This window comes from Drosophila guanche, unplaced genomic scaffold, assembly GCF_900245975.1.
Source record: "Drosophila guanche unplaced genomic scaffold, DGUA_6, whole genome shotgun sequence".
Taxonomy (NCBI): Eukaryota; Metazoa; Arthropoda; class Insecta; order Diptera; family Drosophilidae; genus Drosophila; species Drosophila guanche.
The window spans coordinates 2,090,942-2,106,928 of NW_022995744.1; the positions used below are offsets into that span (position 1 = coordinate 2,090,942).

At 41.4% G+C, this 15,987-nt stretch overlaps 2 protein-coding genes across 2 annotated transcripts; both read left to right on the top strand.

Annotated features, from left to right (window-relative positions):
- The first annotated feature begins 80 nt into the window (after positions 1–80).
- LOC117579256 (malate dehydrogenase, mitochondrial-like) lies at positions 81–1,328 on the top strand. Its single transcript, XM_034265043.1, has one exon. The coding sequence runs from the start codon at positions 150–152 to the stop codon at positions 1,167–1,169; it is 1,020 nt and encodes a 339-aa protein (XP_034120934.1). The 5' UTR covers positions 81–149; the 3' UTR covers positions 1,170–1,328.
- A 4,283-nt stretch (positions 1,329–5,611) lies between these two features.
- On the top strand, positions 5,612–12,780 carry LOC117579559 (putative odorant receptor 69a). Its single transcript, XM_034265480.1, has 3 exons — positions 5,612–6,589; positions 12,513–12,668; positions 12,730–12,780. The coding sequence occupies exons 1-3, from the start codon at positions 5,612–5,614 to the stop codon at positions 12,778–12,780; spliced, it is 1,185 nt and encodes a 394-aa protein (XP_034121371.1).
- Positions 12,781–15,987: the final 3,207 nt, after the last annotated feature.

Below are 15,987 nucleotides of genomic sequence, written 5' to 3' on the forward strand. Positions count from 1 at the left end.
CTTCTTCTTTGTTACTTTACCATATTCTAGAATAAATTTGCTACTTGAAATGGACATTTAAAGATTTGAGAGTAGGCCTTTGCGCAGTAATTCATATTATATTTTTTATTTTCATCCACGTCTGATCATCGTATACACTTAATTTAGAAATGTTGCTTAAGAAATTCAAGTTAAGGATTGTCCCCTCCAGATTTCCTTGGTGCCTGATGGCACGCACCGCTTTCAAGGTCTCCGTTGTGGGTGCTGGCGGCGGTATAGGACAGCCCCTTTCGCTGCTCCTGCGGAAGGTCAAGGGGATCGACGAGCTTTCCCTACACGATCTGCGTGGCACGAAGGGAGTCGCGGCCGATACCGGACATATCTCCGAACATGGAACGGTAAGCGGCTACGTGGGCGAGGATGAGCTTGAGCCGGCATTGCTGGGCGCCAATTTGGTGGTGGTAACCGCCGGAATGCCCCGCGTCCCGGGCATGACGCGCGACCAGTTGATGCAGGCTAACGGTGGCATAGCCATACATGTGATCAGAGCTATGGCCTGTGCCTGCCCCGAGGCACTTATTGCTATTACCACGAACCCCATTAACATTATTGTCCCGACTGCTGCTGAGGTGCTAAAAGAAGCTGGGGTCTTCAATCCACACCGTCTGTTCGGGATAACCACCTTGGATGTGGTGCGCTCGAGGAAGTTTATTGGCGACTTCATGAATATTAATCCGCGGAAGGTTAATATCCCGGTGATTGGTGGACACACCGGACCCACCATCCTACCGCTCTTCTCCCAGTGCCAGCCCGAGTTCAGAGGCGACACCGAAGACATCCTGAGATTGACGCATCGCATCAAGGAAGCCGGTACTGAAGTGGTTATGGCCAAGGGCGGCGCTGGTTCGGCCACCCTTTCCATGGCCTATGCCACTTGCTGTTTCGTGAAGTCCCTGATTCGGGCCCAAAACGGACAGGAGGGCATCATTGAGTGTGCCTTTGTCGCATCCTCTGTGGCAGACGCCCCCTTCTTTGCAGGTCCTGTGGAACTTGGCAAGCAAGGCGTCAAGCGCTGTTTAAAACTGCCTGTTCTGAATGAGTTTGAACAGAAGTCCCTGGATAATTTGCTGCCTATTCTGAGGAAAAATATCGAAGCCGGCGTCCATTTTGCCAAAACGTTTAAGAAATAATAAGTACAATACTTAAAATTTAAATGAAAACGACTGATGGCCAAAGGGAGCGAAATGTTATGTAAAATGTGGAAATTATTACTTCCAGCAGCAGCATATGTATGCAGAACAAAAAATCTTTGCACTCTCGGCGTGAAAAACTACGCTACAGAACATATCAGACTAATACTGGCCAGAAAAAATAAATTAAATATATACAAAATACATTTAAATTTTTTCTACATCTACATCACTTCTCACAGCAACACGCTCGGAACACTCCATCAGTAACGAACACTGCATGGGAAGAGTGTGCGGGCGAGGGTGTGGCGAAATTTGGAAACAAACTTAATTCAGTGTGATATATGAGTCTTCATTCATAATTTGGTGACTAACTCCTTTAGTCTCTGCTAGTCAATGCTTCACATTGCTCATATATTTTTGTAAGGTTTGCAGGGAATCATTTTAAGAATTTTCCTTTGGTTTGCAAGCTTTCGCTTTTGTAAAAAATAGCAGAACATTTTTCTGCCCAGCAGTAAAATTGCACTGAGGCACAGGTCTGAAACTTCTAACAAAATAGCTAGGCCCCCCCTGAACATCAAGCGAAGGAAAACCGAAAGTAGGCAGCATTTTACTTCCACTTTATTTCACACTTTTCCCGACACACATCACACAGAAAGCAACAAAAAAAAAAACGACGAACACATAGGGTGTGTCCATTTTATCTTGTTCCAAAAAAATAAAGGGGGGCAAAACTTTCCTGCGACCCAGTTTCACTTTTACTAAGAGTTCACCTGTCCAAGTTTCAGTGAGTGGGAGTGTGTGTATCTGTTTGAGTAATTCAACTATTGCGGCTGCATTTGTTTCTGCCACCCAACCTGACAACAAGATAAATTAGGGCAAACAATTTCAGGCAAGCTGGTCACACGGCCACCCACACTAGTACAACATGAAGACAGAAATTCTGTGTTTCTAAACAAAAGCTGGATACGATACTTATTAGTATTTGGTATAACCGGTACTCGAAGAGTAAATAGGGTATATTGTATTTGTGTGGAAAAACTGTAACACAGAAGGAAGCGCTTCCAACCCCACAAAATATATATATATTTTATCAGTATCAATGTCTGTCCGTCCGTCTGTCCGTCTTGTTTGTCAGCTAGTTCTCAGACTCTATAAGAGCTAGAGCCACCGAATTTTGCCTCCAGATTCCTGTATGCTCACACTGATACAAGTGTATTTAAAAATGAGCCCCACACAAAGAGCGAAAATCTACCACAGCCACATTTTTTAAGATAAAAGAAAATTCCATTCCGTAGGGAAGGACTATATCTGTCAGATCACCGAATTGGGATCCGATTGGATCATTATTATTGCGAGAATACAGAAATTTTAAGTGGCTAAACCCACCCCATCCATTAGATTTTTTTGTTTTTGTAAAAATGTACAATGTAAAATATGAAAAAAAAACCACTAAGGTACAGTTGTGCTACTGAGTACTTAGTATAAAGTTGTGACGCGTAAGAAGCGTATCACACGTCCTTCCTCATTGTTAAATTGGTCTAAGGGTAAAAATATTACAAAAATATGCTAAGGAATAAAGTTATAAGTAGAAAATAAAGTTACGTCTTCAGAATTTTCGATTTATAGGAAATTTAAAAACCCTTTACTGGAGCATTTAACGAAAAAATATATTTCTGTGAAGTTTTTGACAAGAAATAGTCTTTGTTATCTGTTAGATAACCTATGCAAGGGGTATGTATCTCATTCGTCCATTCCTTCCCCATTTTGTGAATACTCATAAATCGAGAACCTTTCTGGTATTTAGTTGCCTGTTTGTTGATGCTTTTATATGTTTATTTTACAAATTTCAGGCAAAAACTCTAATCATTTAAGGCAACATTTTTTACCAAGACTATGTTCCATCGTGCCTTCCAAATGCACTGCATTTTTATGCTGCTTCTATTTTGGCAACAAACTTTTTGAGGGTTATGCCCAGTGTTTACCTGAGCATCGAAAACTTTATTTATTAGCAAAAGTCATCTGGACTTGAGTTCAGTTTTGGCTGTTGATCTTTTTGGGGTATTAAAAAAGTTATCTGGCCTAAGTGGGAAATCATAATAAGTTTAAATATAGCGAACCAGTTTCTGATTGCTATTACTGGGTGAAATACATTATTGTGGAAAATATCACATTAATATGAACTAATAACTAAGATTATAACTGACATATGTTTGTTATTTATTTATTGTGCATGTTGCGAACTGTACATAAATTAGTACATTTTCCAAGGTATGCTTTTTTCTAATCAGAAAACTTTGATACATCTTATAAAACTCTTGCAAATGGGAAAGATTGGTTAAAAAATATAGGAGCTTGGGAGAAATGAGAAATGAAATGAAATATGTCTTGACTATGGGTAGGAGTAATGAAAAGGTTCCGGTCCCTTAGACTTTTTGTAATTTTTGGAAATCTGTCTCTTTATGCCCGGTACTCGAAATTAAATAAAGTATATTGTATTTGTGCTCGAAGGTGATGTAAGTATGTAACGCACAGAAGGAATCGTTTCCGTCCCCATAAAGTGTATATTAAATCGATATAGCCATGTCTGTCTGTCTATCTGTTAGAGTACTAACAGTTCTCTAGTTCTCAGAGACTATAAGAGCTAGAGCCAAACGAATTTTGCCTCCATAGTGCTGTGCTACGCACTGATATAAGTGTATTGTTTTGTATTAAACTTATGTTCAACGCATAACAGCAAATCCCTTCTTGCAATTTGTATAAATGAATCTGAGCTGACGGATTTGTTGCTTATTCAACCAAATAAATGTACTCAGCATAATTCCTTCATCCTTAATTCAGTAGTTTAGAGTGGCGAGTGGAAATGGGAATGGAGCAATAATTGTACACGCTATTTTCATAGATCCTTGTCAAAATAGAATAGCGGTGCTTAAGCTGGACAAAACGTTTATTATTCACAGAGCTGCACATAAATTTCCCGTCGGACTGTAATTTCTGCCAAACCTCTGGAAATTCGATTTCTAAGTGAAATTATGGCCCATCACCTTTGGACCCAGTTTTTTTTACGGTATTTTTTTTCGACTGCGGCCAAAACAAACACGTTAATTTCACAAATTAGCAGCATGTGTTGTTCCCTCTTACCGGACCTTAATTAGTTAAAGAGGGCGGGCCATTAGATCGATACGTTCAACTGTTGGGAGCTGAGCTGAAGAGGAGAGTAGGAAAAGTAATTTTACTTTACTTTCCACCAGGCAGCGCCGGACTAAAGAAATGGATTCGCTTTTGCCAAGTTCGGGACTAGACTCGAGTCGATGTAGTGGGAATTGGCTCTCGGCGCTCTATAAATTACAGGCAAATCGTGCTGGATGCCAACACTATTACTCACACTCCTCCATTAGCACCACTGAAAGATAATTTAAATTGTACATTACGCGCAGCTCCCTCACGATTTGAATCGTTGAAAATTGGCCCACTCGACTTGGGCCGCCTGCCAAGTTATCTAGCTTTGTTTGTATAATCCATACCCTCTGAATATTGTCCATAAATTAAGTTTTCGAATTGGAATATCAACCAAATCTAACAGAAGCTCGTTGAAATAAAAATCGGAATACCGTGAGACGTTTTGTATGAATTGTATGGCTTATTGCGAATCAACAGAAGCTCAGTTATAAGATACGAATTCTCTGCCAATCAATAAAACAATTGAAAAGCAATCAGAGTTTAATTACCACAACAAAACGTTGACGGGACGACAACCGAGACAGAGACAGAAAAACGTGAACTGAAAATCCCGCACAAGGAGCAGAGTCCCCAAACCATAAATCAATGGCGAAAGCAAAGAAAAGTCTCTAAAGACCGGCAAGCGATTGGTGGGCAAGTGCATACACAGACAAAGAGCATATGAGGCGCAACCAAGTGAACCACAAAATAACAGCAACGCAGCAATTTAATCTCGCATTACATACAAGTACGAGGGCAGGCTCATAAACAAAGAAGTAAACTGCCGGCAAGTACAATACATAGAATACTTACAGGCACATATAAAAATGTCTCCCCATTGGTACTTCCGTCAGATATAGAGTGTAGGACGAGCCGAGAGTGTAGAAGATTGCACATAAAAGCCAGATACTCAGCTCGGAGGCATCGGCATTACGAGCTTGACACAAATATAGGCAAAATAAATAAACAAATGCTCTGGGGACTTCCATTTGAAGGCTAGAACCTAAAACCACATAATATGCTCATCGTATCTATCCCAACGCGATTTGCTTAGTAATTCCTACTTTAAAATTTCTATTATTTAGTAGGACAAGGTTTCGGGCCAAAGCAGAGCAAGTGCCTGTTCCCAGGACTTGATTGAAAATTGCTCAATTAGACCTTGACGCAAAGGTTTATAAAAGCCATTTGCGACCTGCTCCAAGTCAGTGTTAGTATCGAACAGGATGCAGTTAGAGGACTTGATGAGTTATCAGGACTTTGCCTTCCGTTATTTCGGCATGGCACCCCGTTTTGAGTGGCCCGACCGGAGGACAGTGGCGCCAAAGCAGACGGCGACCAGACAAATCATATGGGTAGTGGGGGCCCTGAGTTTGGCGTATCAAAGTCTTGGTACGATTATCTACTGGGCAGTGTTTAATAGTCAACCAAAGGAAATAGATATGTACGTGGCAAAGATCGCGGAGATGGGCAGTGTGCTGGGGCTTACCCTAATAGGTTTCCTAAACATCTGTACATTGACGTACAAGAGACCCAAGATCGAGGTGGTACTTGCTGAGTTGCAAGAGTTGTACCCCGAGCCAAGGAGAAGGTACTTTCGTATTCGACACTACAATGAGCAGGGGGTAGGCTTAATGAAGTTTGTGACCATGTTCTACGTGATACTCGTTCTATACTACAACATCGCGCCACTTGTAATCCTCCTGTGGGAGCACCACATGGACTCTCAGGATATTAGCTACAGGGCGCAGAGCTACACGTGGTATCCATGGCGTGTGCATGGCTCAGTTCTGGGCTACGCGGCAGCCTATCTAAGTCAGGCCATTGGCGGTACTGTCGCAGTGGGCTTCAGTATGTCTATTCAGCATTTGATCTGTTTATTCACCGTCCAACTGGAGCTGCATTTTGATGCCCTGGCCAGTCAGTTGACTGGCCTTGATGCCAAAGAGTTCACAGCAAATGAACAGCTAAGATTCTTGATCACGTACCACCTTCGCATACTCCGGCTTGCCGACCAAATAAATCGACTGTTTGACTTTACCTTCATGATCAGTCTGGTCGTTTCGACCTTCGCTATATGTCTGACAAGCGTTGCCATGCTCTTGCTCGACTTGAACACAGCCTTACAGTACGTAAGTGGTCTGATCGCCTTTGTCATCCATCATTTTTTGATATGCTATAGGGGCAGTGTGGTCACTGTGTCGGTAAGTACAAAACAAAAATACAATCTGAAGAAAACGGAATTTTCGGTATAGACTGTTCAGCTTTCTTTGGATTCTTTAATAATTTGGAGGAAATCTCATGATGAATGTATTTGCATATAAAGTCGCACTTGGCTGACCAAATAATATGAGGCTAAGAAATATTTACTCACCAATTAAACTCTGATTTCAGTGGGTAGTCGGTTATAGTCGCTAAGGGTATGCAGGATGGAGGATTTGATCAAGTAAGAGGACTTTTTTCATTTTGGTTTGTATGCCTCCCATTTCAAAAAGGGTCAGTTTTATCGACTTAGAGTAGCAGCCTTTTATAGGGTATTTAAAATATATCTTTTCTGGTTATTATTTTTCAGTGGACGATCTTTTCGACACCCGTTCTTCAAAAGATAGGTAACAGCTAGATAGAAGCATTTCTGACTCCATTATAATGGAGTCTGGTCTGTTTTTTTTTTTGTATACCCGGTACTCGAAGAGTAAATAGGGTATATTGTATTTGTGCACAAAGTTAATGTATGTAACACACAGAAGGAAACGTTTCCGACCCCATAAAGTATATATATTCTTGATCAGCATCAATAGCCGAGTCGATTGAGCCATGTCTGTCTGTCCGTCAGTCTGTCCGTCCGTCTTGTTGAGCGCCTGGATCTCAGAGACCATAAAAGTTAGAGCCACCAAATTTTGCATCCAGACTTCTGTATGATCACACTGTTACAAGTTTTTTTCTAAAATGAGCCACGCCCCTTCCGCCCCCGCAAAAGGGTGAAAACCTCCCAAATATACAGATAAAAGAAACCTAGAAACGCCATTCCGTAGGGAATGGCCATATCTATCAGATCACCAAATTGGTCCGATTGGATCATTATTATAGCCAGAATGAAGAAATTAATTGGCAGTGGCTAAACCCACCCTGTCCCGCAGCTTTTGTTGTTCTTTTCACATTCTCTCATTCACACTCTGCTTCACTCGGCCCCTGCCTCTGCCGTCCCTCTGCCTCTACCGACTTTTAACTCACCCCGTCCCGCAGCTTATATTTGTTTTTTTGTGTGCGGGCGTTGTGTGCACAACGTAAGTTGTGACGCGTAAGAAGCGTCCCTTCTCGTTTTTTTTTTTTTTTGCGGAACCCAGCAGAACGCAGCTCTCCTCCCGCCTAACCAACCGAGGGGCGCTGCCGCATAACGCGCGGCGCGATTAACCGAACCGGTCGCGAGCATACAGAAAAGATAGATGTTAGGCTAATATTTGAGGGAAATTAGAACTAAACACAACTAAACTAGAGCAAGTATAGCTAAGCAAGCAAAACTATCAAAGTCAGAAACAAGAAAAAGCTAAAATGAAACTAATTACGGGAGAGGTAGGCTAGTATAAGAGATTTAAGAAGAGGAAGGGAGTTAGTTGAGGATATAATGTGGTAGAGAGAATTATAATCCGAGCATAAAACCCTGAGGGGTTTGTGTGAGGCATAATTCGATCTACATAGTGGAAGGAACAAAGAAATAAAGCTTCTAGTGGATCTAATGGGAATCGTAAAGTTTATGCGGCTCAGCAAGTCAGGTCTGTCTACATCCCTCTTGATCAAGTTGTGCATAAAAATTACACCAAACATTTTTCTAAGATTAACTAAGAATGGATAGTTTATTAGAAGGAGTCTACTACGTTAGGATGGCAGTCTCACAGTTGCATCCCAGTTGAGTTATCTGCACTGATTCAATACTGTCCTAATGTATGCTTTACTGAGGGCACCATACACATGAGTCGTATTCTAAATTCAGACGAACAAGCGAGATATAGAGAGTCTTCGTTATATAGGGGTCATCAAATTCCTTTGACCACCTCTTTATAAACCCAAGCACACCCATGACTTTATTTACTATGGTAGAAATGTGTTCAGAAAATGTTAACTTGCCCAGATCAAATTGTGGATCTAGTAGTTGGTTACATTAAGAGAGTTCTCTTGATGGCGTCTCCCACATTCCTCGGTCCTTCCCCGACCTCGCTATTTTCCAGTATTGTAACGTGAAGCTCCGTAATTCAACATTGTATAAACGTGTTGTGGTACTGACTTTCGATAACTCTAGTCTAACGTTCGCTCTCACTCTACTTTTGTCCTTATACTGGACACAGAGCTTAACATCATCCGCATACATAAGTACTAAAAAATTGGTCAATACAGAAGACAGGTCATTAATAAAGAGTGGGAAAAGTAAGGGGCCTAAATGGCTACCCTGTCGTACTGCAGAAGTAACCATAACAGGTAAAGATAAGGAGTTTTTGATGAGGACTCTTTGAGACCTAAGACACAGGTAGCTAGAAATTCATTTCAAAAGATTGGGCAGAAACCCTAGAAGGTCAAGCTTTTGTGCAAGAAGAGAATGATTTACAGAATCGAATGCCTTGCTGAAGTCAGTGTAAATAACATCCACCTACAAGTTACCTTGGAAGCCTTTAATGATAAAGGAGGTGAACTCTAAAAGTTTAGTGGTTGTTGATCGTCGCCGTATAAATCCGTGCTGTGCTGGAGATTTAAGTGATTTGCAGAGATGCTGCAAGTGCGGAGTTACAAGTTTCTCGAAAATTTTAGGAATAGCGGATAACTTAGATATACCTCTATAGTTTTTAGCGTCAGACTTGCTACCTTTTTTATGGAGAGGAATTATAAAGGATTCCTTCCAGATGGGGGGAAAGCTAGAAGAATGGCTGGATAGAGGGAATAATTTAAGCAAAGGTCCGCACAGAGACTCTGCACAGTACCTGAGTACACAGCCGGGAACTCCGTTAGGGCCCGGTGAAAATACCGGCTTAACTTATTGAAGTTCATGAAGTAAGGAGCTTTCATTAAAAAAAGAGCAGAAAATGCCATTCGACCTTGGTAAACTATATGGATACACAGCAACGGACGCGTTCAGAAATCTACCAATATCTCAAGACATTTCGTAAGTTGGATGACAGCAGTCTTCAGGTATAGTGAGCGGAAGTGCTCGTGTTAACGACGCTACGGTCGGATCCGAGACAAAGCACAGATCAAAAATCGAGATAAGGAGTTTTTTACATGGTTGACTTGACACAGACACAGGTCTAATAAGCCATTAATAAAATCATGTCGTGACATGGGCACAAGGTTATTAGACTCGTTAACCGAAGACCAAACAGTACCTGGCAGGTTGAAATCCCCAAGAACTATCATATGATCTTTATCAGATAGCGAGGAAGAAACAGTTTTTTTCCTCCTGTTTACGACGAGCATATAATTTTGTAGGCTTCAGCCACCTTATATGCTCGTTCACTGTATTTATCTGACCGGCCCTTCTTAGTCAGATTGTGTCTCCTTAAGGTCCAGAACACTCTGGACCTGATACTTTTCAAGGCTGCATTTCAATCTCAAATGACGTTAGTCTTGGGGAGGAGGTGCAGCTCTGCTTGTATCATTCCTATAAATTATGTACCGATCTTTAAAAAATTCGGAACTAAGAATGTCCGGAATTAACCAGGTTTCGGTAAACACAATAACGTGGGATGAAAATGTTAAACTATCCATAAACAGTGTGCTCAGCTTACTACGTAAGCCGCGAGCATTTTGATAGGAATAGAAGTGGGAAGAGGTGGATGGAGCAGAGGAGGAAGGAGCTGAGGAGGAGGGAGCACTGGACTGACCACTGGGAAGAGTTATGCGAGCCCTACTTTTCTTCTTAGCCTTAAGCTCTTTCACAACCAGGTTCTCTGGCCAGAATTTGGAAGGGCAAATGGTCTCGAAATGAGTTGGTGATACGCTAATCTTGAATGAAGCTATCTCCCTGACATAAGAGAAATTCAACTTCTCCACCAAGCCGAGAGACAAAAACTTGCCGCTTTGTGAGATTTCCCACCAGTCGTTTTGGACCCACAAATCTGATTCCTGTGACGGCAATATCCGGTGGTCCGGATCGTTTATTGGTTGGTGGAATAGAAATAGATGGGATATAACATGGCTTTGGATCGGACTCGACAGACACGGACGCTACAGTACTAACTGGCTGCATGTTCTCCGAGATGATCGATTGGGTAGCCGAAACTTGATCACCAGCAGCTGTCGTAGCTGCTGCACTATCGGAGTGGACGGAAACAGTTGATCACCACGCTTGCTCGGCTCTCAGAGAGGCAAGCGCTAGAGAGAGATAGCAAATGTTTATTAGTAATTTCACCATGATTTCACCATGAGCAGGTGTTCCTCGAATAAGAAGGCACTGTGGTGAATCCGTCACCTTGTAACTAATTTCACCATGCGTGCGCTACTGCACAGATACTTTAGGGAGCGAGAGAGGAAGAACAGTTAACTCGAGCGAGAACTACGCAACTACAAGAGAGAGCGGCTAATAGTGAGGGCGTACTTACAAAAAGAAAAAGCACAAACAAAGATTAACTTTATATTTTTACTCAAATAACAGGCATGCAGTATGCAAAATTAGAAATTATTTTGAAATAAAACACCTGTCGTTTATCCAAAATAGAAAAGAAAAGTCTGGTCACTACGAAAGAGAACGAACGATTTCATCATCATCTAAATAGTACCATGGGCTACATGACTTTTTCGAAATATTATGGCAGTCGAGTGACAAACTCTAGTTTTCCAAGTAGACAAAGCGCTGAAAAGGTTTAGGTTTAGTAGTCTGAAAATAGACTCAAAATTACGAAAAAAATATTACATAATATAATCAAAACTAATTTATGAATTCCTTATCAGAAGAATACCTAATAGAGCCAATTATCCAGGTGCGTTTTCTCAGGACCTCTTCGCTCAGCCCCTTCATATGGCTTAAGTTGCTCAATAATATTCTTCCATAAAGTTTTAAGCTGTTAAAGCTCCTCGCAGCATGCAGTTGTAGGACGTTAAGCAGTATCCGGACTTTTCATGCCAATGGATTGCATTCCGGAGATTAGAGTGGAATGGTGACGATCGCTGAGCACAATAAAATCGAAAGCCAAGAGAATTTCCTTTTTGGTGACCACCATAAATATGGTTTATATAAGACGTGCCATCTATGGTTACCGCACAGAGAATTAGGACCCAATCTTGTATATGGCAGAGCTTTCGTCAGCGGACCTATGCATGATGGGAGTTAATCCACTAAAAACTCCAGATTGAGGAGCTACTGGTGCAACTGGATGAGCTCTTCACAATCGTCCGAATAAGAATCCATTGACCTGGGCACTACTATGAGAAGTCGGGGAGTGTGTTGAGAATATATAAAATCGAATTTGTAGTTTGATGTAGCCTCTACAATTTACAGCCACTTATGATCCTATTTTACGAAATGACAGTCAGCAATGCTACAAGATGCAAAGCAGCACGTGGTATCCCTTTAACTTGCGGACTCAGCAGTTGGCTTTTTCGCGGTCTATTCATCTGTTGTCAACTGGGGCGCCTTGATGACCTGTCAGTATTTGATCTGTGTCCTTACCACCTAACTGGAGCTAAACCCGGCCTGGTCATACAATTTAATGAACTAGACGCCAGGAAAGGCAAAACTTCGATCGCTGGGCGTGGTTATAGCTACAGAGTGTTTAGTGTGCTCCTGCGGTGCCCAGCTGGAGCTGCACTTTAATGGCTTGACTCGGCGGTTGGATGCCCTGAATACCAGTGACCGCGGGCGGAAATTCCAGCTCAGATCGCTGATTTCCAACCATGATCATGTTCGACCTGGGTCTAGCTCGCAAATAGATGGTTGGAATGTTTTTATTTATAATCTACACCTTTTCCAAATGCCACGATGGCACTCAGGTCACAATGGCGGTAAGTGGAGTCAAAAGAGGGAACCAGTCTTTATGATAAAAATACGCAAATCTGGACAGTCTACCAAGTCCGAAATTTTCCGCTTTCATTATTTCATATTCTGCTCAATATGTATGAATGATTAGCATTCCTCTACCCATTTAGAGTGACAAAGTAATGCCGGCTGCTTTCTACAACAACTGGTATGAGGGAGACCTAGCCTACAGGAAGATGTTGCTCATGTTAATGATGTGCTCTACTAAACCCTATATCTGGAGAACATATAATCTGGCAAATGTTTCTATAGAAACCTACATGGCTGTAAGTAATTTCTGTATGATATTTTCGATATATTTTTTAACACATATTTACTATTCAATAGACCCTGAAATTGTCATATCAGATGTTTACTTTTGCGCGGTCGCTGAAATAGAAAATATTATATGCTTGTCATGTTTGGATACCAATTCCGCATACACACACACTACTTTAATATATTAATTTAATAAAAATTGTATATATGTATTTATGTACATATATATGTACATATGTATATACGGACATATGTATGTATGCATATAAAAATTCTGGTACATGTGGCAATTTGTTCCAAGTTATAGAATTAAAGAACTTATTATTTCCCAGAGAACTTTGATCGATTTTCCAATTTAAACAAAAGAGTTGATCAAAAAAATGTCTCACTCATGAAAACTAATCCAAGCAATGGAAGCTCCAGCGAAAAAGAAGGAAAGCAATTTGAGTCAGCATAAAATAATATACATAGATATGAAAGGACGCCAACTGAGTGCCTGCTTCAATGCCTTTTGGGGGTCGCTAAGCAAACTTATTAAGGCCTGGGACTAAAAATTCTAAAAAGAGGCTGTATAAAAGGTGAGGGCGTCCTTGTTTCCATTCAACTTTTCATTTTGAAAATACAAAAGCGTAAAATTAAGTACTTTACAAAAATTGGTGAAATTATGTACAAGTCATCTGCCTGTCCTACCATGCCTTGTTCTGACGTTCCATTCCCCACATCCTTACATCCATCCATCCGTCCTCTTATATGCTCGGGCAGTGTGGCTGTGATGGGTGTGAGTATCACATCGTTATCCAGGATCAGTGGCAACAGCGTTGCCATCGTGCTTTATCCCCCCACCCATCCCTGAATTTCTATCCACCTCTCTGGATTCTCTTCCTTTCAGTTTTTACTCGTCATCTGAAGAGGCCCTTACCTGCTCCGACGTTGTAACTTACCTATTTGTATTAAAATAGTAAATATGGTATATTGTCTTTGTGGTCGAAAGTGGATGTATGTAAGGCACAGAAGGAAACGTTTCCGACTCCATGTATGTATGTATCCCACATCGATTACATACATTAAAAAATATTTTTATGTACCGGGTATAAAAGCTGTTACGCGTTCCAGTGCCTCATAACGTTCCTCCTCGTTTTTTCCAGAAAGTGCCAAAATGTTCTTTGTTCCTTATTGTTATTTTAGTTCGTATTTTTATACCCGGTACTCGAAGAGTAAATAGGGTATATTGTATTTGTGCGGATAACGGTTGTATGTAACGCACAGAAGGAAATGTTTCCGACCCCATAAAGTATATATATTATTGATCAGCATCAAAAGCCGAGTCGATTGAGTCATGTCTGTCTGTCCGTCCGTCTTGTTGAGCGCCTGGATCTCAGCGACCATAAAAGCTAGAGCCACCAAATTTTGCGTCCAGACCCACCCCCGAAAAAGTGCGAAAACCTCCCAAATCTAAAATTTTGAAGATAAAAGAAAACTAAAAACGACATTCCGTAGGGGAATGGCCATATCTATCAGATCACCAAATTGGGATCCGATTGGAACATTATTATAGACATAATGAAGAAATTAATTTGCAGTGGCTAAACCCACCCTGTCCCGCAGCTTTTGTTGTTTTTTTCACATTCTCTCATTCACACTCTGCTTCTGCTTCACTCGGCCTCTGCCTCTGCCGACTTTCAACAGACCCCATCCCGCAGCTTATATTTGTTTTTCTTTGTGTGCGGGCTTTGCCTCTGCCGCGAGTCTGCTGGGTGTGGGTCTAGGGAAGGGCGGCGAGCTAAAGGAGCGTGTTGCTGTGAGAAGTGTTGTAGATGACAGATGAAGAAAGTATGTAAAATTTGACAAAACACCGCTAAGGTGCAGATGTAGTACTGAGTGCCGGGTATAAAAGTTGTGACGCGTAAGAAGCGTCTTACACGTCCCTTCTCGTTTTTTGTGTAAATTGTTAGTCATGAGCAAAGACAATTATTTTGGGTGTTTCCTATTAAACAATTTTATATTTAAAAATGAAAATGTTGGAAATTCAGAGGTTTTGACGCAGGTGACCTAAAGACCCAAAATATTTGAGATAATATTAGTCAGGGTTTTAAAGTTTGGTCCTATAGTTAGGAACATGAAAGCTCGCAAACGCATATTTGGCTGTTTAACTTATTGAGTCATTAGCCTAGACAACAGCCATTGTGATTGCCAAAGAGATTGTGAATTGGCCAATCATGTGGAACCGCCTGTCGAGACCTTAAAAGTCTTTTTCCCAAACACATCCCCAGTCAAGTACTGGTCCCGATAATAGACCACATAGGGGACGGAGAAATTTAGCCAGAGCAAAACACACACAAAATCGACAGTGTGTGCAAAAATTGAACTTGTCAGCATTGCGAACTGCAAGGATGGTCATTGTAGTCATTTGCCTGTTGTTTACTCAGGGCTCAGAGTCCAGCCTCGTCCCGACCATAGCCTTGATAAGTTTTAGCAAACAAAGGAACCTCGTTACAGTACAAGGGTTTTGGGAATCGTCCTCCGAGGGGTGTATGAGAGCTAGACCCTACCGAACGAAGCTGCGATGTACATTTAAAATTGAATACACAAGACTAAAATCCACACAGCTGAATTGCTGGAGCAAGACCACAAAATGTACTCAAACAACATGTCTCAATTTCCCAGTTAAACTTTGGCTCTCATTCCGTATGAGGGTGGGGAGAGGGGGGGGGGGGGGGGGGGGGGGGGGGGGGGGGGTAATGTAACTGGATGTGGCCTTTGCAAAGTTACCCACAATCGTAATTGAATAAGTTGATGTAGCTTGTGATGAAGAAGGCGAGAGTCATAATTGGCTTTGGCTTGGAATCGTTTAAATGTTATGTAAAACTACCAAAAACCCTACATGTATTGGGTTTCTGGGATTAATAGATTTTAATTTAAAGGGCTTCTGAGAGTCAGAAAACTTGAGTTTTTTTCTTAAATCAATGTAAATTCTATATTTTCACTTGACTAATTTTAACAGATTTAAAGGTATCTTTAACATAAATCTAGTAATTTTCAAAATTTTATTCTTGGAGCTCCTGTCCGTCCCGCACTCTCCATCAATAATTTAGCCTTATCTATCGGGGCCATATGGTGTCACCCAAAAGACAGTAGAAACGAGAAGGGACGTGTGAGACGCTTCTTACGCGTCACAGCTTTTATACCCGGCACTCAGTACTACATCTGCACCTTAGCGGTGTTTTGTCAAATTTTAAATATTTTCTTCATCTGTCATCTACATCTACAAAACTTCTCACACCAACACCCTCTTTTAGCTCGGTCTCCTTCCCTAGACCAACACACTGC